At 41.2% G+C, this 24524-nt stretch overlaps 3 protein-coding genes across 4 annotated transcripts; 1 reads left to right on the forward strand and 2 right to left on the reverse strand.

The window, feature by feature from the left end:
* Positions 1-76: 76 nt before the first annotated feature.
* zgc:92606 (uncharacterized protein LOC100000242 homolog) lies at positions 77-3837 on the reverse strand. Its single transcript, XM_035643063.2, has 5 exons — positions 3639-3837; positions 1999-2088; positions 1607-1685; positions 1134-1252; positions 77-534 (listed from the first exon to the last, which is right to left on the reverse strand). The coding sequence occupies exons 2-5, from the start codon at positions 2086-2088 to the stop codon at positions 469-471; spliced, it is 354 nt and encodes a 117-aa protein (XP_035498956.1). The 5' UTR covers positions 3639-3837; the 3' UTR covers positions 77-468.
* Positions 3838-4242: 405 nt separating this feature from the next.
* arhgef5 (Rho guanine nucleotide exchange factor (GEF) 5) lies at positions 4243-17712 on the reverse strand. Of its 2 annotated transcripts, none has more exons than XM_035641046.2 (15): positions 15863-17712; positions 11461-15297; positions 10741-10786; positions 10278-10327; positions 9113-9483; positions 8038-8198; positions 7681-7833; positions 7376-7505; positions 7194-7268; positions 6968-7057; positions 6431-6573; positions 6120-6263; positions 5937-6007; positions 5024-5128; positions 4243-4897 (listed from the first exon to the last, which is right to left on the reverse strand). In XM_035641046.2, exons 2-15 carry the CDS (start codon positions 15275-15277, stop codon positions 4755-4757), a joined length of 5499 nt encoding a protein of 1832 aa, XP_035496939.2. In that variant the 5' UTR covers positions 15278-15297; positions 15863-17712; the 3' UTR covers positions 4243-4754. The 2 variants fall into 2 exon arrangements, with proteins under 2 accessions (XP_035496939.2, XP_035496947.2); XM_035641054.2 differs by having other exon boundaries at positions 12145-15297; positions 15863-17351.
* A 1627-nt stretch (positions 17713-19339) lies between these two features.
* Positions 19340-24185, forward strand: m6pr (mannose-6-phosphate receptor (cation dependent)). The gene is made up of 7 exons (XM_035642613.2): positions 19340-19690; positions 21016-21188; positions 21300-21466; positions 21698-21807; positions 22249-22379; positions 22472-22598; positions 22696-24185. The coding sequence occupies exons 1-7, from the start codon at positions 19685-19687 to the stop codon at positions 22816-22818; spliced, it is 837 nt and encodes a 278-aa protein (XP_035498506.1). The 5' UTR covers positions 19340-19684; the 3' UTR covers positions 22819-24185.
* Positions 24186-24524: the final 339 nt, after the last annotated feature.

Here is a 24524-nt window from a genome sequence, read left to right on the forward strand (position 1 = left end):
AGTGAAAGTAACGTAAATTTCTATGTTTTGAATAAATAAAAGTCCTACACACAATTACAGAAAGAGAAGAGACAAATCAGAATTTTTTCCCATTCATCTTTATTTTCCACAAAAATGTCATATTAATTTACAAAAGAAAAGAAAAAAATACTATTTGCATTAAATACATATGACTGAGAAAGATAATGAGAGATCTCTCAAAATAATTTCAAATACTTCCTTCTATATGAGATTGTTGTTCTTCTCCACCTTCCTTTCACCACAAAAGGAATCAACATAGCTTGAAGTGTAATAAAATGCATTATGCTCAACCCCCGAAACACTGACTTAAACTCCACCAGCTAATTCCCTCTGCCTTTCTTCCACCGTGTGCTGTAGTTACTTATCGAAACTAAATGTCGTAATAATGGTGTGAAACAATACAACAAGCCTTATCCTCTAGTCAATCCTCTAGTCTTTTGTCCTCCCTCAGGCACCATACACACTCTCATTACTGTAGGTCATGTAGAGAAACAGGTCCTCGTCATGATGCTCCTGGGACACAACAGATAAGGGACAATTTAGCATCACAAGCGTATTTACTGACAACATAAACATGGCTCATAAGCACAACAGAACCTGGTTTTACAACATGATAGTTGCAGATAAATTAATTATTCAAGCAAAATAGCTTCTGATATCCTTCAACAAGCTCAAAATACACACAAACTGTACTTTTGTCAAGCTGATGTTTTTTTTACAGCACTTCCAGTTTTTTTTTTTTTAAATGTGTTACTGGAAGGCTTTTTGTGAGCTCAAGAAAAGTGAAGTAACACTGCTGTCTCAACAGATTTTGTCTTGCACGACTTGCTGGCAGTGGCAAGACATTTTTGGTAAGTTGTTTTGAGGGGGTAGAAATGTGAAAGGTGTTTGTGTGTAAGTTGATATGCCTCAAAAATGTAGCTGTGAACTCGCCTCAGAAGGGGACAGAGATCTGTGATCAAATGTCCATCAATATGTTTGTTCTCCGGTTGGTAATGTGTGTGTCTGTTGAGGAGGATCCTCGTGTGTGTGTGTGTGTGTGTGTGTGTGTGTGTGTGTGTGTGTGAGTGTGTGCGTGCGTGCATACGTGTGCATGGACAGGGTGCAGTTACCTCATATACAGCAGAGAGTGGGGAGCTGGATGGGGGAAGGGAGTTGTTGACGAAGAAGAAGAGAGCCTCCTCTGGTCTCAAAGACACACGCTGACGGATGAGGAAGCACAACTGGCCCACTAAAAAAAAAGGGAAAGAGAGACATATTGAGATCAGCGAGGGTCACGTAGTACAGTAGATACATTTCAAACAAACAAGTGTGGATTTTTAAACCAGAAAATGTCTAAGGGACTCATATCATGATTGACTATGCAATGTATGTATGTTTTTTTTTTTCATTTACTATTGGCTAATATGTAATTGTCTTCTTCTTTTTTTATTACAAATATGAATAACTGCATCTGCTTAAAAATTAAATTGGCCAGGGTAGAAGGACATCTGTAAAATTGTGAGGATTGAGCAGTTTAAATCAACTTTTTCAGAAGATGTGGCTTGTGTGTGTGTGTGTGTGTGTGTGTGTGTGTGTGTTTCACCTGTTAAATCTGAGGGCACTAGGTATTTCTTCTTGTCCAGTTCAGGAGCTCGTGACCTTGGGGCCCTCTCCACAATAATCTTTTTGGTTTTTTTAAACAAAAAACAAATAACCATCATTAACAGAGACACAAAAATGTCATGTGCAAAATACTCATGCGCATATATATGAACAGAAATCAATAAATTCCGAATAACTAAAACAGTTAAAAAGATAAATATAAATGTTTTTAAGAAATCATAATGTCAAGTTTTTGATTTAGAGAACTGGGATTAAATAGAAGTCTCGATGATTGTGATTATCAAACATTCTTTCCCGACCCTGTCTCACTGACTTAAGATCACTGAGAGTAAAAAACATGGTGTTACAATACAAGCCAGCCGCCATACTCACCGGTATCTTATCGGGATGCTTGGCCCGAACTCTCTCGCCCTCTGCTCTCCTCACCTCAAGTGCCACGGAGCGCTGGTACTGACTGCCCATCTGAAAACAAGACCGGGAAACAAACAACACAAGAAAACATCAAGCTCCTCATCAAAATAGCATTATTTACCAAGCGGACAAAAGAGAAAGGGGCTGACCTCGCCAAACCACTGTATTAAGTGATATCGACAGCCTAAAGAGCACATCATTGTCTGTTGCTAGATGAGATACTGATGTCTTTTAATCAAGTGTTTGAGTGGTAGGAAGGTGGTATGACACTATACATTTGTTAAGTGTTATAGATGTTGCATTATTGTTGTCACCAGAATAGATATTCCTCTATATCTGGTTTTATCCAGACAATGAGACAGGGTTGCACATTGGAAGGATTTCTCCGTGGCAATTAATGTAGTATCTACATTTTTCTTCTTTTAAAACGGGTTAACGGATTTAAGGTTCAGTGTGTAGGATTTAGTTACATCTACTGGTGAAGTTACATACAGCAACTAAATGAATCCCCCTCGCCTCGCCCTCCCTTCCCAGCGTGTAGGAGGGGCTACTAGTGGCCTTCGGGGAAGAAACAGTAAGTCCCAGTGTTTGGTTTGTCCTTCCCTGGCTACTGTAGATGCGGTGCATCCTGGCAGACTGATGCACAAGGTAGATATAAAGGGCTCATTCTAAGGCAACAAAAAAGATTCTTAGATTTACTATTATCAATATGGTTGCCAAATTATTTTTTTTATTATTTTACTAATGACTGACCAGCTTCATCTCTTGGTGCAAATACAACCACTTTATGGCATTTTTGGATAGATAGGTAAATAGAGCATAAAGAATTTTTTGCTGAATTGATTACTCAATCACGAGGAAAATTATAATCTGCAGCTATTGGGTTAATTGAGTCATTAGTTAATTTTTCAAGCAACAACCGTAATTCAAAATGTAAAATAATCTCTAGATCCAGTTTATTCGATGGGAGGTCTTTTTTTATTGATAAAATACTGCGTCGATGTATTTTTTTTTATTGTAAAGACTTTGAATACTTCGCCTTTGGCTTCACTTGGCTGTGATTACCATTTAAAAAAAATAAAATTCTATGTTTAATGTTCAATGAAAAAATAAGAGATTAGATTAATCAACATCATTTTCACTTGCAGTCGTAATGTTATTTATTGCACTGGCTCCAAATCGGACATCCCAATCCGCTCGACTTTTGACAAAATATGTATAAGAAATCTTACATATATTATAAATGTGTATGAATTGTATTACAATGTAAAATACCAGGATTTGTCAAAAATGTAAATAAAAAAGGCACAGTGTGCACAGGCTGCTCACGATGACACAACGCTGTGGTGATCGGGGGCATCGTCAAGTGAGGCCACGTCACTTTTTAACAACAACAGCACTGAGATCAGCGGACCTGCCTTCTTTCTCTTTCTGAGACTACATCTCTCTCTCACACACACACACACACACACACACACACATCTAGAATATGACATGCCGAGGCTGGTTTCTCGACCTGTGACCAAAAAAAAAGCGGCCATAAAAACGGTAATGCTAACAACTGCAGCGGACGGAGCAACGACACATCAGTGTTCACATACCTTCACGAAAGGCGAACAAGTTCCACTAAAAACTGGAAAACTTCACACATACACCACTAGTCCCTCGGGTTCTTCACTGTCGTGACAGAAATCCCCGGGGTCGAATAAAAGCGGCTCAAAACGTAGTGGTAACGCACAGGCACTCGGGTTCTATTTCCAAGATGTCCACAGCTCCACTCGTACTGCTCGACGAAAACAACAATACGACCGACCCCGCCCATCACAGTCACGACCAATCAGATACGGGTGTGAAGATTGACAGCGAAATAGGACGAGTCCGGAGGAGCCGAACGTCGGGTCACTGCTATCTATAGACGAGCACCGCCTTTTTTTTCTCTGAGAGATGTCACATACGACCAATAAGAGGCCTTGGAAACTGAACCAGGCCGTAGGGCCACGCCCACGGCCGCGCCTCAGCCTGGCTACGTGCTTGCCGTGGATGATTGTCTGTACTGCTCACTTTGTTCTGTAAACACTTCCTGCAGTCAGACGCAAAAATACTATACTGCTATACAAGCAGTGATGTGCAAGCTGTCACATCCATGTCCACAAATAGTCAAAATAGCATTCATAATGAAGGAAATAAGACACAGCTAACTCTCAATAAGGCATGCTTGTGATTTTATTCCACCATTCTGAGTTTATTGAAATGTCCTCACTGTGTTACTGAACTGATTTTTTGCACATTTTGCACGATTTCCACCAGCTGTCATGATTGTAGGGGCCACATTTTGAGATGACATGTATCATAAAACCATCGATAGGATCAGTTCAGTATGCACAAATAATAATTTTCCAAAATTAACGGTTCCTGTCCATTGGTTTAGTATCATACACACAAGGCCGTCTGTGGCGCAGATTAACATTTATACGGTCACAACACGTTGAATGTCTCTTAGGTAGCGCTCAGCAGTTCATACGTTGCTCTGCGGCAATATATTTTTCCACCGAGTGAAACAGGCGATGCTACGTTGAGATGCATTCCAACAGTAATCCCATTTGGTTCGCTGAGTGTCCATTGTCCAGTTTCCAGCAGTTCAAAGCAGAATCGTATCCTTTTAAAAAATAAGTTGATCCAGAACGGCTCGCTGTTTAGTCCCACTCTGAGCATCCTGCTCAGACAGCAGCTGTGGCGGTTGTAAGTTTGAGCGCATCCGACAGGTTGCGTTGTCGAACTCGAGAGTTGCTTATGGTCTCCAAATGGGACTTGGGCACCCATCCACGATGCCGATCAGACAGTCTGGTCCCCTCAACCCAATCTGCGAAGAAGAAAGAAACCAACACAAGGGAACTGAATGCCTATTCTGTGCAACAATCAAAAAGTGGATCGGTGAATGACAATTCACACAAGGGAGTGATGGAAAAGGGTAGTTGGATGATCTTACGGTCACTGCTCTGTTGGTGAACTAGAATGATGTCAGCTTTTTCTAAGGACAGCTCATCAGGCTGCTGGCCAACAAACGCTCGGATACACTGCATCTGTGGAAAATCTGCACAGAAAGGAGAAGAAAGAGGTTAAACCAACAGTCATATACTGAATGTTTATACATTTATGTCAATAGACACCACAACATATTCTATAATGCTCAGAGAGCAAAAGTATTCTTCTATAAGGCCGCTACTCACAGAGGTGTCTTCACATATGTTGCCTAATACAACCTCCTCTCAGGACTGTGTGGGCATGCACAGACAACACTTGCCTAACGTCTTCCTTGTTCTCCTGTTGTTTTTGTTGCAGCGGACACCTTTATCATTCTTACAGTACATAGAGAGAGTTTGTCTGAATTTCAGAATTTTAAATAGATTCTACCAGGAGCTGGAATTAGTGCGACAGTGAATGGACTTTATTTATATAGCGCTTTTCTCCTGGGATCTGAGTTGCAAATAATTCCCTGGTGAGACAGGTCAAGTGAAAACACGCCAGGCTGTTAAGAACCATGCCTTGGATGGGTTGCCACATCTCACATGTGTGGCACAATCTGCATTGGAGCAATTCTCTTTTGTGACACCAAGTCATTAGTGTACCATAACATAAACATAAACATGCACATATACCTTAATTTTGGGATTTGCTTATTGGTACTTGACATGAAGCCAAAAGGTGAGACGAGAACAGTGCAGCTTGTGCAATTAACAGCAAGCACATGCCAGGGTTTCATATTGTCACTCATATTTACTGTATGATATCCCCTAAATGTGATATTAGAACATCCTCTGTTTTCTATCTACACATACTGTCTGCCATTTAATTTCAGTGCCCAGCACTTTGTAACATCTAGAGTAGGGTACAAAGTTTACCTTGAGCTGCAGAAAAATCTATTTCAGGATGTGGTCGGGAAAGAGCAGATATCCAGCGTAGCTTATCACTCCTGTAGTAAAAGAAAAACAAAGATGGGTAAATCTTCTGCCACTTTTTCTACTTTTATGACATGACAAACAATACAGACATCCCCTACGACAATTTCTGTCTCCGTCTCTTACTGTGTGTCAGTCCTTAGCAGCAGGGATTTGTTTGATGTTTGCAGCCGGAACAGGTTCTTCTGTAAAGAGTGAAGTTTGACACGGCAGTTCTCTACACGCAGGTCTGATACAGGAGAGTGGTCGATAACAGTGAATTTTCCCCCTCTGAAAACAGCAGACAGTGACAGTACAAATGAGATGGTGGAGGGAAAAAACTATGATAGGATCGAGGGGACAAAAAAAGACTACAGACATGGGGAAAACACAATGTAGAGAATAGTCGGTCGGGCTCTTAATTCTCACATTACAAAAGAACATGTTTGTTGACTCACTCTTTTTGTAGTGAAAGTAACAAGTAGTCATTGAATAGGTGCAAGTAAACGCTCCTCTCTCTGTCTTTAAGAGAGAAATCCATTAGCTCAGTGACCGGTCCTTCCCGCACCAACCTCCGAGACTGACTGATCAAAGGAAGAGTCTGTGACACACACACATACACACACACACACACACACACACACACACACACACACACACACACACACACACACACACACACACACACACACACACACACACACACACACACACACAGAGTGTGAGTGTGACAGATCCAGTTTTTACCATGGAAATAGCAGTTTGACAAAATAGTCTAAACTCAAGGTTCACCCACATATTATCCCATGACTATAGATCATATGATGCCAACTGAGCCATATCCCAGATGGCTAAGTTTACTCCATCTGCTCATTAAGACCCTTGTGGTGGCAACCTAAAACTCCAGGAAGGGGAGCTTGAGTTGTGATCATTTTTTGAAATGATTAATTTAGTTACAGAATTTTCTCCCATTATCCCAGGTTATAATTACTTACCCTGCAGTCAAAGTCCACCTTGGCACTAAGAGAGACCAGGGACTCGATGCTTTTCATCTGCGTGATGCTGTCATTACTCTCTTGGATCAGCTAAAGGAGAGGTGAATGAAAGAAAAGCTGATCTAGTTTTCTTTATCTAGTCCAAAATATCAACAATATTTTACAACAACATAAAAACATCACTATTTCAAATTAATGTTGAGTTGAAGAGAGGCTCCTACTTTACCTTCTCCAGAAGTTTCATAGCTCTGATGGCCTGCGTCACCTCCGCAGTACCTGGAGTAGTTCTCTTTACAATGTTCTAGATGGAAAAAGTGTGTGCGGGTTAGATAAAAAAGGTACAGGACTGATCATATTGTAAAACCATCAACCTTTACCACCTCAGATAGCACACACACAAACACACACCTGGACCAGCAGCTTTATTCTTGTGATCCTTTGGAAAGGAAGAACAAGGAAGGAACGAAGAGGAAGTCTCTGACAAACGGGACTCCTCTCTAATTTCTCCACAATCCGCTTGAACCCCGGATTCTCATTCCTGAAAGAAAAAGAGAATTGAATGTAAAGACAGACAAATAATAAAGAAGTTTTTATGAACTGGATATCGCATTCACTGCTGCAAATAGGATTAGTGAGAGAGGATGATGTGCTATCTATTACCAAGCCTCCATCAAAAATGATCTGTCAACAGAAAAAACACTAAACTGACTTACATGAGTCTCTGGTAGGTCGCATCCTGATAGGACTGGTTGGTGAGGTAGGGCACATAAACCATCTTGAAGCGCTGACAGTGCCGGGCGATGATATCACACACGGTGAAGTGCACAATCTCCGTTTCCACACGCTCCTCTAGCTTTGACAAAAAACTAAAACCAAAACCATAAAGGAGCTGTTTTTAGCTTATTTCTTCCACAGATTTGTGTATCTGCACAGCACAAAACATGATTGATCACTATTATTCATGTCGGAATGTGAATGACTTAGCCTGAAAGATATTACCTAAATGTTAAAAAAAAATACACCTAGCTCAAATAAAGAACTTTTTCTAGCAAAGCAGGAACATCTCTGACCTGTGGCTGATGGCACGAACGTCAGCCAGCCGGGAAAACAGCCAGTTTCTATCTTGAGTAGTCAACAGCGCCCCCAGCTGTTTCGACTTGACAAAGTGTTCAACAACGATGTCCAAACTCCGGCAGTAGGAGGCTTCTGAGGTCACCACTTCAAATCTCACCTGAAAACACACAAATCACAAAGGACAGGGAAGATTTAAAACCATGAAAAGCAAAACTAGACAGTAAATTATAGCTCATAAGCAAGGAGTCATCGTTTTTCTCTAAGGCCGGGGGACTTTGACAAGGATGTGACTAAGGTGGGGCATAATTTCACAACAAGTGGAAGTGTTCCAGCTACAGACGCTCAACTGTTGTAAGGTTTACAAGTAAACACCTACAGTACCAGAGAAACATGATTATGCAATCACGTCTTCTGGATTGAGACACTCCTCTTTCTGTGAAAAATTTATTAGTGGAGGGGGCAATTCTGAGATGTGGCAAGTCTGATATTTTTGGGATGCTTTTAGTAGGAGTTTTAGGGAGGGAGTAATAACAGCAAAAGGCTGATTCATGTAGCTCATTCCGTTTCCCAAAAGACACCATCAAATGAAACAGCAGAAGAGCTGCTGATGTGGAACAACGCCCTGGTCACTTGAAAGCGGTAAACAAGCACAAGGAAGTGAATCAAATGCAAACATACAGACTGAGAAATTTCTTATATTGCTTAATCTTTACTGTAGATAAAAACATACACAATTTAAGTTGTTCCAAAAATAAATAATGAATGTAATAGATTAAAATATATTGCTTGAAGTGGACTTGTAAGTAAGGCCATAGGATTCTCCTGAATTTCATTGAGGTAAGAACGTTGTGATTTTGATTAGACTGAATCTCTTAAATCCCATTTAGTTATATTAAATATCAAGCAACATTAAACAGCAATTTGTGAAGGTCTGCACACACAATTAACTGGCAAAACATTCCTGCCTCAATTAAATTCAGGGGCAAAATCCTTTGAAACGTGCTGTATGAGGAATGTTGTGCCAACAAGCGGAGACTAGACTCTCGTGCGGGCAGTAAGAGCAGGTGATACCTCCTGCAGTCGCCTCTGGTCCTCTGAGAGATCCTCCAGTTCACCGCTGTCCCGGACCCCCGGCAGGTCCCGCCACAGTGTGGCCGACTGTGTGAGTGCAATGGATAGACGCGGCGAGGCAGGCCTGCCCTCGCTTCTTGGGGGCTCTGGAACAGGCAAGCTTTTGACACTGGTGATGGAGCCCGTGTGAGACAAGGAGTGAGGGTGTGGGACAGAAGGTAGGGGAGGCAGAGGTCGGCGGGCAGGAGGCGGCGATGTAGCTGGAGAGGAGGTATTGTCCTCGCACACAGACACGACATCGGAGCGAGCCTGGCGCAGGATCTCAAAGTTTTGTGCCGCCTCACTGTACTGCTGGTAGAGCTGGGCAGCATCTGGGAGAAGGAGAGATAGAGAAACAGTCAGAAAGAAAGACAGAAAGAGAGAGAACGAGAAAATGAAGGTTGGAAAATACATGAAGTTAAGAAAATAGGATAGACAGAGACAGGAACAGTGTTAGCCAAGGAGTTGTTTGCATTTGACATTCCTTTTACACATACTTGTTGGAATGTAAAAGTAACAGCAGCAGCTGTCTTTCCCTCAAGTTAGGAGATATGAAAACTTGCAGAAACCTGTCCGTGGCTTGCACAGACACACATGCTGTATACAGCACATACGCAGTATCAATCATAGCTTCAGAGAACTGCTGCCATTTTAGATTTAGTTTTTTAAAACATAATTTACAAGTGGTGTGAGCAAACATTAAACCTCACATACATTTCCTTTCATGTGTGTATGTCACCCAAGATTCAACAGCCGACAAGTGTAGATCGAGAGAAAAACTGTTGGTCAGGCTGTGTTCAACTGGATATGAATCAAGTGTGTGAGTCATATCCAGTTTTAGGTATTAAGGGAAATGCTCAACTATGTTGGGTTTTTCCTGGAGATGTGAGATGAATACACGTCACTATTACCCACACAGCCCTTTAAAATAATCAGTCATTTATTCAGAAACACAACCAAAAGCAATTTAAGATTCAATCAAACTTATTTCAAAAAAAGTTGTATGCAACAATGCATTTTGAAAATAGGCAAGAATGACGAGGATGTGCTTGAATTGATTTGAGAGTTAATATGCTACTTTTAAGGTGCATCACATGAATGAGGCAAAAATAAAATAGATACTCACTGAAAAACCTTGAATTCCTTTTCCTTCTGTCGATTGTGTCCAAAACATTCCTACAGTCCCGGGAGAGAATCACAACAACAATTTTATAACCATTGACTAAAACTGTCAAAAACTGCCGAAAACTGCCATTTAGTACAGAAAACTTGTATTCATGTGCCAACAGAAGATTGTATTGAGCGATTCAAAAAGAAAACCAGACCATTCCTAATATCAGGGAAACTAAATCAGCATGTGGATGGCTACTGGCCACGAATACATTTAACACATGGGTAAGGTCAAGTCACAATTATTAATATAGCACTTTTAAAACAAAAAACAGGAGTTGAGCCACAGTGCTTCACAATCATTGCAAAGGAAAAGCATTACTGTTCATGTATGAAGTAAAAGTAGTGTGACTTGGAATCAAAATCAACTCATGATCACCAGTCCAGTGTGTCGCGTTGTGTATGATTGTTTCACTCACCTCAGCTCCACCTCTCCCCAGCTTTTGCTCCGATCATCCTCATCATCTGAAATGAAGAAGTATCCATTGGTTGAAACATTATAGAGCAGCATGTCTCTCACACCACTACAGTGATGGTTGAATTAATGAAAAATAAAATACTAATAAATAAATAAATAAATAAATAGGGACTAAATTACATAAACAGGGTTTGATAACTCCGTAACCCTGCTGCCAAAATCTTTACAGAAGAGATATGAGTGTTTCCAGAACTTGTGCTCCTCGTGTTGTGTCTCAAAACAGGATCAACCTCTGTCTATGAGCTCATTCTCTCTCCACCTCCACTGATCTCCACCCACCACCTGTAATCAAAACACTGACGCAGATTCCAGTTGAAAGATGTGTTCAGATCAGTGCACTGCCAATATCTACATGCCGATGTCTGCCTTCGATTTTTGGTTCTGTGGTTTTTGAAAAAAACCAAATGATGTCAGAGAACTCACAAACTGAAACACAGAGGATATGAGATGGAAGAAAAAGTTCAGGGGTTTTTCTTCCACGTAACATTTAGATCTGATTCGATGATTAAAGTGAAACGCAGTGCTGATTGATAATGACCCAGAAAGACATTCAAAGTGAAAGTTGATTAAAGAAAGGTGAGGTTATGATTTGCCATTTTGAAGCTTTACCACTGATTTGAGCAGATACCCAGTGTTCCGGGCCTCAGTCTTCTGTCTTTACCTGTTGTGGAGAATATTCTGGTTCTGCGATCCCTTCCACCACTCTCCTCTTCTTCCACCTCTACAAGATTTCTTCTTTCAGTGGTTTTACGGATTCCCCTCCTCCATATTCGAGCCTTGGCACCCAGATCTCGGAAACTGCAGGTGCTGGTCAGAGTCGCTCCTATTTGCTTCTCTGCCTCCACCTGTCCCTCTCTGCTTTCCACTGCCGTGTCTTCACCTACTCCCGACTCCCCCACCTCCCCTGCAGTACCCCTCTCCTCGGGCTCCCCTCCCTGCCTTTCCTCTTCACTCTCACCCATTCTGTCATCCTCCTCCTGGCTCTCACCCTCTGTGGAGGGGGCAAGGAGGAAATCAGAATCGGATTCAAAATTAAGAATGGGGCAGCTGCTGGGCTTGTACAGAGTGTTGCTCACACATAAATACATCTCCATTTCTTTTTCTCTGATTTCTTCCTCTTCTTTTTCTGATAATGTAACCTCCCCGCCCCCGTCTTGAGTAATTTTCACCTCTATATCTTCCTTTTCTAGCTGAAGGTGACCGGAAGGCTCGGTCTCTTGGTCCACATTGTGATCCTGCTTCCCTGCTGTGTCTAACAGTGTGTCAGCATGAGTGTGTGTGGGTGTGTCATCATGCATAGCAGTTAACTGGTCAGCATGCATGTCAGCTTGGCCCTGGCCCATACCTCTCAATCCCTCCATTTCCAATGGCTCTTCCTCCTCCAGCTCTGGCTCAAAGGGCAGTTCAATCGTTGTCATCTTAACAAAAGGGATCTTATGTGAAACCTCCTCCTCCTGATTGTCGTCCTTGACCGCTTCTTTTGGTCCATCCACAATCTCTTCCTCTGACTGTCCCAGGATCTCGCTAACCACATTTTTGGCCCACTTGAGGTGGGGGGCTTGGGAATGCCGCTTGGGCTCCTCTGACATGCTCCATGCCCCACTCATTCTGATTCGAATGGCCTCCACCTCTTCTGGACTCATTGCTCCAGTGTTCATCCCATCCAAGATGGGCTGAATTTGTTCAAAATTGGCCTGAGAAAAAAAATCAGCATAGGGATTTGTTGGAGAAAGTTGCTCCGTTCCTCTTTCGACCCGTTCTTTGTTTTTCTCTCTCCATTCAACGAGGAGTTTTTCAGTTCGAGAGTCTCTTTTAATCTGCACTATTTCATCATATGGGTGCTCCACTTTGCTCATTATTGCCTCTCCAGCCTCTGTGTCTTCAGGCTCTGAAGAGGATTTTTGCCTTATATCCACTCCAGTTGTTTTTCCTTTATCGACTCGCTCCTCTCGTGGCAGGTCACTCTTGCCCTCTGTGTCTGGGTTGTTGGTGATGGGGTTGTCATCATTTCTACTCAGTGTTGAATGCTGGTCATCCTGACGTTGCTGTGTGACGTCATCGCTACGGTGAATTGGGTTGTCTCTTTCAACAACTCCCATCTGATTAACTTGTGACAGTGACTTATCACCAGGTCTTGACCGAGGTAAAGTTTGCCCAATTACACAGAAGACGTACTTTGGCTGATTTTCACTCCCCTGTTCCTCCTCGTCAGCTGCCTCCACCTTCCCTGTTGTCCATGCCTCTACCCTCTCCTGTTCTCCCTCACACCCCTTGAAGCCCAAAGGTGAGGAGCTGTCATTTTCAACTGCTCCTTCCCAGAACTCCTGACAGTCCTTAAACTCTTCCTCTCCATCCTCCTCTCTCTCTTCCTCTTCGTCTCCGCCGCTGGATACCGTCACAAAGCCGTCCTCTACTGACAGCAAACTGTCTCTCTCTTGCTTCCACCCGGATTCACTTCCTCCTCCTTCCTTGGAGCGGACCAAATAATCTCTCCCACCCTCTTCCTCCCTGTCACTCTCCTCTGTGTTATCTGTTGTGTTCTCTCCCTCAACATCCCTCTGCCAGCCTCCCTCCATCCCACCACTGCTGTCAGAATGATATTCCTTTCCTCCCTTATCGGTTTCTCTCCAGACCTCCCGCACCTCCTCTCCATCTACACTTACACCCTCCGTCTCCTTCTCCTCGTCTCTGCTGTACTCCTCTCTCTCCGCATGTGTCTGTCTGTAACTGATTTGGTCTAAGTTCTTCTCATCTGGTTCCTCTTTTACTTGTTGTGACACCATACTCCTCTCTTCTTCTCTCCTCCTCTCTTTCCGCCCTGTGAGTCTCTCTCTGTCTACATATTCTCCTTCACTATTCTTACCCCTCTGCGGCTCTAACCACATCCTTCTCTGCTCTGGCACACTGCCTGCCATTTCTCCTCTCTCTCTCTCTTGTCTTTCACTTCTTTTCTGCTCCCTTTGACTTCTTTCAGCTGCTCTCTCCGGATCCCTCGGTTCTTCCACATCTCTTCCGCTCTCTCTCCCCGATTCCCCCTCTACATAACTGTCTCTACCTCTTCTATATCTAGTCTCGTTGTCCATGTCACTGCTCCACTCTCCACTGCTGTGGGATCGTGGCGGCACCCTAGGAGCAATTTCGTTCAGGGATCTGTTGCTTCGGCCTGTTGTATCATCCCACCTAGGATCTGCCTCTCTTTCCTTTCTCTCTCTGTCTCTCCTTTGCTTGTGTCTGTCATCCTCCTTCCTGTCAATTGACCATGTTCTACCGTCCTTCGGGTCTCTGCCACTTTCCCTCCACCTCTCCCCCTCCCTGTCTGCCTCCCTTGCTGCTCTCCTGTCAACCTCTCTGTACCTCTCCCTATCTTTCTCCTCCCCCCTCCTCCTGGTTCTATCCACCTCTCGTTCTCTGTCCCCTTCTTTGTACCTCTGTCTGTCCTCTTCTCTGTATCCTTGCCTATTTGGATCTCTCTGCCTTGCTCTTTTGCCCGTGTTGTCCCCCTCACTTTTGCTGTGTTGATATATCAACTCCTCCCTCGCTCTGTCCTTTACTCTTTCCTTCCTCAACTCTCTCTCATCGCTATCACCTTCACTTCTGGTGTCTCTGCATTTCTCTCTCCTCTCCGCCTCCTCCCTCTCCTTCCTATTTGAGTAGGGCTCTCTGTCTCTTCGTCTGTGCGGGGAGGTCATCTTGGCCTCTCTCTCTCGCAAGTCATGCCTTGGCATTTCTCTTTTTCTTGCTGCGTCTCTTTCTCTCCTGTCCCATGAATCACCCCCTCTTCTTCCTCTGTCTTGAAAACCAGCATCATACTCATGATATCTTTCCCTCTTTCGTAATTTCTCGTCTTCCATGGGTCTTCCTCCACTTTTTTTCCCCTTTTCCTTTGCCCTGCCTCGGATATCATCTCTTTCTTTCTCCCTGTACCTCTCTTTCGGCAATGTCTTTACTTCCTCTCTCTGTGTCTCCATGCGCCTTGGCCTATCTCTCTGCCTACTTTCTCCTTTTTCTTCATCAATCTCCGTGTAGGACATCATTCTTCTGCCATGGTCTGGACTGCTTTTTCTCATTCTGGGAAATGTGTCACCTTTCTTCTTCCCCCTCTCCACGTCCGTCTCAGTATCCCTCTCTAAATTTGACCGTGGTCGTCCGTTTCTGCTTCTGTCACCTCCTTGCCTCCTTTCTCTCTCCCTCCACTCTCTTTCTCCCTCTGTCATCCTGGATGCAGGAACTTTTTCGTAGTATCTCTCTCGTGGGTCAACATCTTTGTATCTTGCTTTGTCTTTAAATTTCTCCATTTCTGTTTCCCTCCTCCACTCTTGCTCTCGGTTGCTGCCCCTGTCTCGCTCCGACTGGGCAGTCTTTCCTGGCCTGGGACTTGGATCCCGGGAGATTTTTCCACCTGGTTGAAGCTTGCGGTCAGACATGTTTATGTTAGATAAAGTGTCAAAGACGGTGCAGCTGGGCCTTTTGGTCCCCATTGCGCCACAATATGGAGAACCTAGAAGACAGTAGCACAGTTTAGAAATGAGGCAGTAGCCATTTTCAGGGACAAATCACTGACATGCAGGTCACATGAAACAAAATCAGAAGGATCAACAAACTTTAATGTTGCTAATTTCACAGAGCTGAATATGAATTGTTCGGAAAAATACAATATATTCCAATAATGTCGTTGCTGCCACTGAAGAGTTATGACTTTTGCAACAGTTTTCCCTCTGTTATTTTAACTTGTTAAACACACTAAATAGCAACAGTTGTACTTCCAAGCTAATAGCCGTACAATACGTAACAGCTAAAAATAGTTAAACAGTAACTTTACAGTGAAATATGAAGAAGCAGACTAGAGAAAAAGTGACACCCTCTTACAGTTGTTTAAGAATGCAACACAGACCTGCAAAGTACGGCATACCAAAATGAAGTCTTTCAGAAAAGGGCCTGTGACACATAGGCATGGCATGTAACATGTAAACCACAACTAAGCCAGATCTAAATCGACGTTCAAACTGGAGGCAATCCACGGAGAGTTTCACCTGAAATCCATGAAAAACTACTAAGCAACTCACCTGAATGTGGTATGCTGGGAAGATCCAGTCTCCCCCTTGCAGTCCTGCTCAGCTCAAAAGCATGGGTATGCAAAACACAAAATAATTCATTCCATGTATTCACATTGTCTAGATGCCCTAATAAACTGCTTCCCTTTACTCCAAATAAACCAGAAATGCCTCTTTTTTTTGGCCCCCTCACTTAATAAACTCTTGTGAAGAGCTTCATGTTTACGCCTGAGTTCTCCTTGCTTTTCCCTCTTGCTGGCTCTCAGTCTCTCCCCACCTCCCCTACTCCAAATTCCCAAACAAGTCTGAACAGATTGACACTTTCTTTCCCCTCCTCCTTTCTCTGTCTTGTCCTCTCAGTCGCCTGTTGCTGAACGTGGAGATCTCCAATAAATCAAACTAAATCCGTTGAGTCTGTCCACTACTTAGGCGCTTTCCCCACCCCTCTACTGCCGACAGGACCTCCTGTTTGGACCCCCCCTGGCTAAAAAACACAACTCTCTCCTTTCTTCTGCTCCATTCTTCTCTGACAAAATACAGGAAGAGCACTTCCTTGGTGGGTCTGTCTTGGGGCAGTGATTGGTTGACATGGAGTCGCAGGGTGTGTCTGAACAACACAGCCAGGTAAGGCAAAGACTACTGGGGAGAGTGGGGGAGGGGAGGAAGGCAGCGAGGACTGAGAGAACATACATCGACAGAGAACTCACTTCACCGAGGCCTGTAGTAACTTTGATTCATTCCTTGACAGGCAAAGAAGGGAAAGAAAGGAAAATCCAAACTGTTAAAAAAACAAAAACAAGATTAAGCAATCATCAAGGAGGAAACGGAGGGAGGGACATTAGCTTACAGTGGTGATCTTTGAATTCTTTACTTTGTTGATTGATGACTGAGGTTGACCTGAGATTAAAGACTTTTAAAGAAGTACCACTCCATCTCATTAGCATTAATGATAATTTCCTAAAATCACTTGTTTCTTTGTTTTGTCCCCATTTCTACTACTCTGGGTTTTCTTCACCTGTACCTTCTTAAATTAATGCTTTTTACAATTTCACATCTCATCTTTCAGTTCATTGGACACGCCTGGCAAACACAAAGTATAATGAAACGATAAAAGCAATCAATTCTACCCTCATGATGACTAAAGTGTTCAGTGTTTCAGGTGTTGATTCGATTTCATGGTCATGTTGTTTGCGGTGATGGCCTTAGATTTAAAGTAGATTGTTCAGTTCGTGATTTTGGTCACTCATCATATAAAGGAATCGTTCAGCATTTTGGGAAACATGTATTTGTGGTCTTTCTGGGAGCTAGATGAAATTACACCTGAACACTGACCATACCGCCATTAACTTCATCCTTTCATCATTTGCCATGGCTGTAGCATATCCATGGTCACATTAGGCTTGATTTAATCTTTAAAAAGATTTAAAATATATTAAAGTATTTATCATTTACTTTATCTACAACAACTGGGGAGTTGCAAACATACTGCTGTTGCACTTGTAAATTTCAGTAAAGTAACTGAAAGGAATTTATCTGAATTATATCTGGGGGGGTTTTATTCCAGTAAAATGAAGGATTTAATTTATCATGGACAAGACCATTGAATTAAATAGAAACAATGTGAAAGAAATACTACGAAATACAAAAATAGGCCCACTAAGGCAGTGTCCTTAAAACCACAGAATAAAAGGAAAATGGGCTACAGAGTATTTGATGATTTTATCTTATCATTCTAAACTGGTGTTTTAAGAGTACGCAAATAATGGCTGATCAGAAGAATGTGGCATTGTTTAAACCCAATCAATCTGATAATCTGATCAAACTCTAAACAGGTTAAAGTTTGTCTTGTATTTAAATTTGAGGTTAGTTTGAAAGATGGGGTACAGACATCTGTGTAGAAAATAAACTTTGCATTGTTACAAAGACACTTGATGAATGCTAATTCGATTGCAACAGCAGATAACCAAGAACACTAATATACGTTTGTTCTGGAAGCATTTGGTTTTTTATGGACGGAAATAGTTTTGATTTAACATTTCATTTTTCTACCAATGCAAAAATATTTTCAGCAATTGCTCACGTGTAAATTGTATTTATCAATATATTTGAAGAACATGGTTGCTCATATCTCTACTGTAACACCATCATATGACATCTTACAGTAAGTGATTGCATATTATCACACAGTTTTACTGACAACACACACTCGTTGCCAGGTAAGTCGATAAAAAAACATAAAACAAAGGCAGTTTATAGAACAGACTTGTAGTGATATACCTTGAGGGTTATGTTTTGTTTTTGTTAAAAGGTGTTTTAGTGAGGTGTTAAATCAACCTAATGGTAATTTTGGAGAGTTGTGTTTAGAAAGGCAGGAATATCCACAACAGCCTTTTTGTCAAAATGCTTTTTTCCCCATTGTGTTCATTGTTGTAAATAGACTGAAGAGAATAAAAGCCTATAATCAGACGTTATTTTTTATTTTTGATAGGACACTCCAATGCAGAACACAGTACACCGAGACCTGCAAAAGTTATTTATTGATTTGTTAAGCAAAGTTATAGTTAAAGCTATCCACCATGATAGGAGGATCCGCCAGATAGATTTCTAGAACTGGGGACCCAGGCAGAGCAGACTGACGCAGAAAAAACAATGTGTAATGGCTGGAGACTTGAACAGGTGGATGAACCTGAGGGGAACATCCAGCAGGTGAGTGATGATTCATTCAATGATTGCAGATGAGACTTAAGTGTGAACGGGAAATTGCTGCAAAAGGAAACTGGAGACCACACCCAGCTGACTAACACAGACACACGAATAACAAAAAGGGGGATAGACAGGAATAATCACTGTTCAATGGAACTGAATCATACTGAGTTGTGTTAATGTTGTTTTGTATCTGCACACCACAAACTTCAGGCTCCAAAATGAACATTAAGTTCAATCACAACTTTTCTTTAAAAAAGGTGATCGTTTCAACTTTTTTAAAGGTGGGGTGCAGTGAACGGTTGTTGTTTTGGACTGCATTTGTTTTTAGTTTGGTCGCAAATAATTGTATGCTGGTGCAGTTTTAAAAATAGATTATAATCCTAATGCTAATTTAACTCCATAAAATTGATCAAAAGCTTCATCTAAACTGAATGTTTGTGATGGCATTGTCATGTGGTCTATAGGTCTACACCACTTTGATTCGGGCTGAAATATAGCTATTAGACAGCCCCCCCTGGTCAGAATGTACACGACTTCTATTACGACTTCTATTTTTTTAAAGCATAAAATAATACATAAACATCCACTTCTTGTCAAAGGAGTGGATATATTGGATTATGCAGTGTACAGATACGGAGCATACTTTATTTTTCCACTTCTGGCACGTTGAACTGTGCAGTTATTCTGACGCGCATGTGCAGCCGCAGCTCATTGGTCGCGCTCCCTTCGGACGGTCACGTGTCTCACCTTGTGTCTCACATGTTGTGTGCGTGCGCGCGCGCAGGCGCGTGTTTAGTTTCACTTCCGCACTACGCTAATGTCTGTAGCTTGTTGTTAGCCTCTCTACAGTGTCCACCTCTCACATTTGCAGGAAAGGCACGTTTAATATCTATGAGAGAAAAGTTCGCAGCTAACGACGTTTATGTTTAAAGCTCCCGACTACGTCCGGGTTTACCTTATTTTGTCTGCACTGTCAGATAGGAGCCGTGTTGCTGATAAAGTCAACCAGGAAGCGACGTTAGCTTGAGGAAGCTCACTACATAATCTGCTGGCTACATTTTCAACTTCGAGCTGTTCGTATGCGACTAACATAACAGCCTTTCCCACGTGTTCACAGTAGCAGACGTCATGGAGGTAGGTCGTAAAGCTTCTCACCGACTGTGTTTCCTCAGAAAAAGTTCTGCATCATGCAGAGAGGACAACACATTTCACATGCACATGCTGTTAATTTAGTTTCACAACTTCCATTTACAATTGCACGATCATCTTACAGGATTCCTATTCTGACTTTCTATACCAAGATATCATAGCCTACAGTATTTCAAGTTTTTTTTATTTCTAATAACTGCAGGTGTTTTCCACCGCTTTTATTTAGGAAGCATCTACTGATTGCAGGTTGCTTTTAGTCAGTGGTAGGCCTGCTGGATCTGTGGATAGCCGACAGATATAAAATAAACAGCAATTATTGTATGTTTGAGTTTTGGACATTGGAAAACCTCACCTTGGGATGTGGTCAATTACATCTTATGTACAAAATTAATAATGAATCCCTTTAGTAGACAATCATCAAAGTAATTGATTGTATAGGTAAAAATAATGGTTAGTACTGCCCCAAGTCAGCAGGCGTATTTGTGATTCTTGAGCTGAAACAATACTAGTAATTTTGAATGATCAATGAATCATATATTTATCAAAATGCCAAAATTCACTGGGTCAAGATTTTCAAATGCGAATATGTGTGTGCATTTATTGCACTTCATCATTGTGAGATTATGGTAAAATGGAACAAATGCTATGTTAGTTGCAGCAGTACAGAAGTTTATTTTATAAGATGGCAAGTGATTAATACGGAAATAACTTGTATAGGTGTATCTAATGTAGGAACTTTCTGGAAAATCAATAATAACTGTTCATGGATCAAAAAAACAGACAGGAATGACTTTGCCTGATCCAGAACATGACATTCCATCACTCTGACAAAAAATATATATAATAACTCTATTAAAGGGATGAGGGTTGCAATTAATGCAATTACTTATTCTCATTTCTGATCAATCATAACCTGACTAACAAAGCCATATTGTCAGATATCATCACAGCTTCCAGGGTCTAAGGTGACATATTGCATGTTTTGACCAACAGTGTAATAGTGAAACATCATTATACAAAAAAAAAGAAATCTGAAAAACTGGAACCAGCAGGTATTTAGCATATTTTTGATTGAGAAATTACAGAAATTATTTAACTTCTACCAAATATGATTGTATCCCATCTGTCAGTCACCATTGTATCACAGCATATCACAGCATACATTGTCATGTCATTCAACCCTCATTTCAAATTAATAAAAACTAATTAAAAAACAATTGTATTATAGCCTTGGGTGCTTGGTGATAAATGAAGTAACAGCCTTAGTATGTCAAACATGTCAATACTGTTTCTTGTAACATCTGTCGCAGGTGTTGAGCGGTCCCAGTAGAAGGCTCTTCCTGGTGTGGACCCTGGTGATTCAGCTGGTCCTGTATGGGAGTGTGGTGTTCACCGCTGAGGGCATCAAGAGCTGTAAATTGCTCTATGACTCTAAGTCAGACTGGAAAGTCCTCAGTCGACTAGAGCCACTCGCCAATAAGAAGTGAGAAATTAGTCAATTGTGTACCTGCATATTCAGTGTCGGTGATACGACATAAAACTGAATATTTAATCTAGCATGATTAATTTAAGTGATTTGTTCTCCCGTTGGCAGCTTTACAGTAGAGACCATGGAGCAAGGGGAAAGTTACACATATGTGTTCCAGTTGTGTGGGGATGCAGGAGGCGTTCCAGGAGCTGGGGTAGTTCAAGTGGACAAGGGAACAGAAAAGAAAACAACTGTGATTGGAGTGTATAATGCAACACAAGCCATTGGAGCAAGTAAGTCTCTGGAGAATAGAAGAATTTCACCCAAAATTTACACTGACTTTGTTTTGGCAGAATGTCTAAGATGACACGTTTGCAGGATCTAAAATTGGGATAAGGTTGCAAAATTATGTTTTGAGACAAACCACAAGAATAATGTAAAAATATCTTTCCATGCGTCCGTAGGTTGCTTTCTGTGTTGTTTCAGTATTGTATCTGATTTGACCCTTTTTCTGCATTTTCTAGATGACTGGGTGATGTTGATCTACAGAAACGGTGACGCATATAATGCCCATTGCTCTAAGGAAAAGAGGAAAGCCTTTGTTATGATCTCTTGCAACAGGAAGGTGGACATGGTAAGATAAATATGGGTGGTTTTTAGATCATCTTATTTAATAAACAAAACTGCTGTGCATTTAGATCAAAAACTGCCCTGCATTTAATAAAAAATTACATCTTGCTTCAGAAGATGAATTTTGATGATTTCATTGAGGTTTTTAGATGCCAAAATCTCTGCACAGAGGTTTATAACACAGCTACACAGATCTTTAATCTATCACATCTTCTGCTCATCAGAGCATGTTGCTGGCCTAGTTAAAGTAAAACTCTCCTGCAGTCTTTTTTTTTTTTGCTCTCATTGAAATAGATACGGGTGCTGCATTTTTTTCACAAAGTGCTCATTTAAGTCTGTACACAACCTAATTTGTCTCCCACATTTCGTGCTGTCTGGCAGCCTTTCTGCTTTTCTAAATCTGCTATTTTTTGTTTAACCTTGACTCTGTCTGTCTCACTCCCAGGGCCAGCTGGAGGTGCTTTCAGAGGAGAGGGAAAGGGAGCAAGATTGTTTTTACCTGTTTAAGCTAGACTCCAGTGCTGTGTGCCCAGATGTTCAGTCCAAGCTCAGCACTGGCTCCATACTACTCATCATGTGTGTAAATTCTGCAAAGACACAAACACCCTACATGTATCAGTATGAAATATTATGATTAATCAGTGATCATAATCGCTCTCTTCTTTCAGTGGGTTTTGTCTTCTGGCTGTTTACCTCATTGGAGGTTTCCTCTACCAGCGGCTGATTGTCGGAGCCAAAGGTATGGAGCAGTTCCCCAATTACGCCTTCTGGGTGGAAGTTGGCAACCTGACAGCGGTAAGCCTGATCCACTTGATAAATGACGTTAGTAAAAGCTCATGTGACTTTTTTTGTTTCATTCAATTGATACAAATGTATACCTCTGCTTTTGCAGGATGGGTGTGACTTTGTGTGCCGGTCAGGAAATCGAGAAGAATCCCCAGCTTACAGGGGAGTGCCCTCTGAATCTTTAGAGGAAGAACCAGAAGAGAGAGATGACCACTTACTACCCATGTGACCTCAATAAGTCCGAAATTGGGACAGAAATTTCCAGTGAAAGTGATGAAACTGCTGTTAGACACAAGTCTGTTTTTGTTTTGCGGGTTTTGGTCAGGACCTGTTCACAGTTGGTGTGTATGCCAGACTTCCAACTACAGATAATGTGCTGGCACTCGAGGGCATGTTACTCACAGGGCTGACATACATGTTTTCTCTCTAAACCATTCGTTTCTTGCTTAATGTTTGATGTCAGACAAGGTTATTCACCTAAGGTGGCAATGTGACAATAAAGATTGACTCGTAAATCTGACGCAAGCAGGAGATGTTAAGCAGTTGGATTTCTACGTGATCGAAAACTTAATGACATTTTGCTCATCTTATTATGCCTGGCTAATCATTGTACATGCAGCTTGTACTGTTATTCCCTGGGTCCTATTTGTGCACTGACACATGCAGTGCACAAAATGCATACAAAGTGCTTTTCCTTGTGTAATCTGGCTTTAATGAGTTTTTTTTTGAAAATGGAGATTGAGATAAAGATAGAGAATGTAATTTTAAGTACTGTGACTATGCTTACAGCCTTGCTACACAAAGAATCACTTCAAAAACCATACCCGGAAATAATTTTATGTTTTCCGTTTCCCACATTATAGGTAAAAGCTTGTATACGTGCTTAAATCTATAAAATGGTTATTTTCCTAACTCGGTTCTGAACTTGACAGCTGTAACTAAATGTCCTCTTTGTTTTTGGTCGGAAAGATCAACAATGCTAAACCTACCTTATTAATGCGCTTTCTATTCAATGAAAGAATTAGAAGTGAGTGATATGTTGATGAATTCTGCTGTTTATAATTTATGATTTTTTGAAAGTATGTTCTATATATGCAGAATATTGTACTTTTTCATAGATTCAATTTGAATTTTCTGTAAATTCGGTATTTAATGGTGAACATTATAGTGGGCAAACTGATCTGTCTGCCTACATGACCCATGGTCGACCAAATTGTCAGGCTGCTGCTTTTTTTAATTGTTTACACAAAGTCGCAATGAAAGCACTTAATCATCTGTAATTATCTTGTATCAATATAATATAGCTGTAAAATGTTATAGTTTATTGAGGATACCAACAATAAGGTTTGTAATATTTTTACAGAAATCTATTGTACTTACTAATACTGCTTAGAACTAAAGCAGGCTTTTTCAACTTGATGGAAAATGCTAGGTGTTGTGAAGTTACTCTACTACTGTTGGTGTGAGCACTTTGTGTCTATTATTTGCTTTTTTTGTGTTTATTAATCTTGACATTTCTTTGCTTTGTTTTGACTACTTCAACCCACACTTTTTGTTTGTTTTCTGATTGCATTCAAATTAAAATATGAAACTAGATTCTAGTTTATTTATGACCGTTGTAGTGATGAACTCTCATACACCACCAAAGTGCACTCACAAATGGAGATTCAATGGATGTATAATGTTTTAATAAAAACATTACATACACAATATAAGTATTTTTGGGGGATTTATATATTTGAATTAACTTGATTATTAAGATAAGATCATTAAGAAATCTTACTCTGAGTCACCTGGCTGTAACACAGGATATGAATAATGGCAATCTTACCCTTTTCCTGTTCCACAGAACAAAACTACACAAAACCTTTTCCATATGTGAGTGATTATTTTTTAATTGAAACGTACTCATAAATATAATATATGCATGGTTGT

Source organism: Scophthalmus maximus, chromosome 1, assembly GCF_022379125.1.
Source record: "Scophthalmus maximus strain ysfricsl-2021 chromosome 1, ASM2237912v1, whole genome shotgun sequence".
Classification (NCBI taxonomy): Eukaryota; Metazoa; Chordata; class Actinopteri; order Pleuronectiformes; family Scophthalmidae; genus Scophthalmus; species Scophthalmus maximus.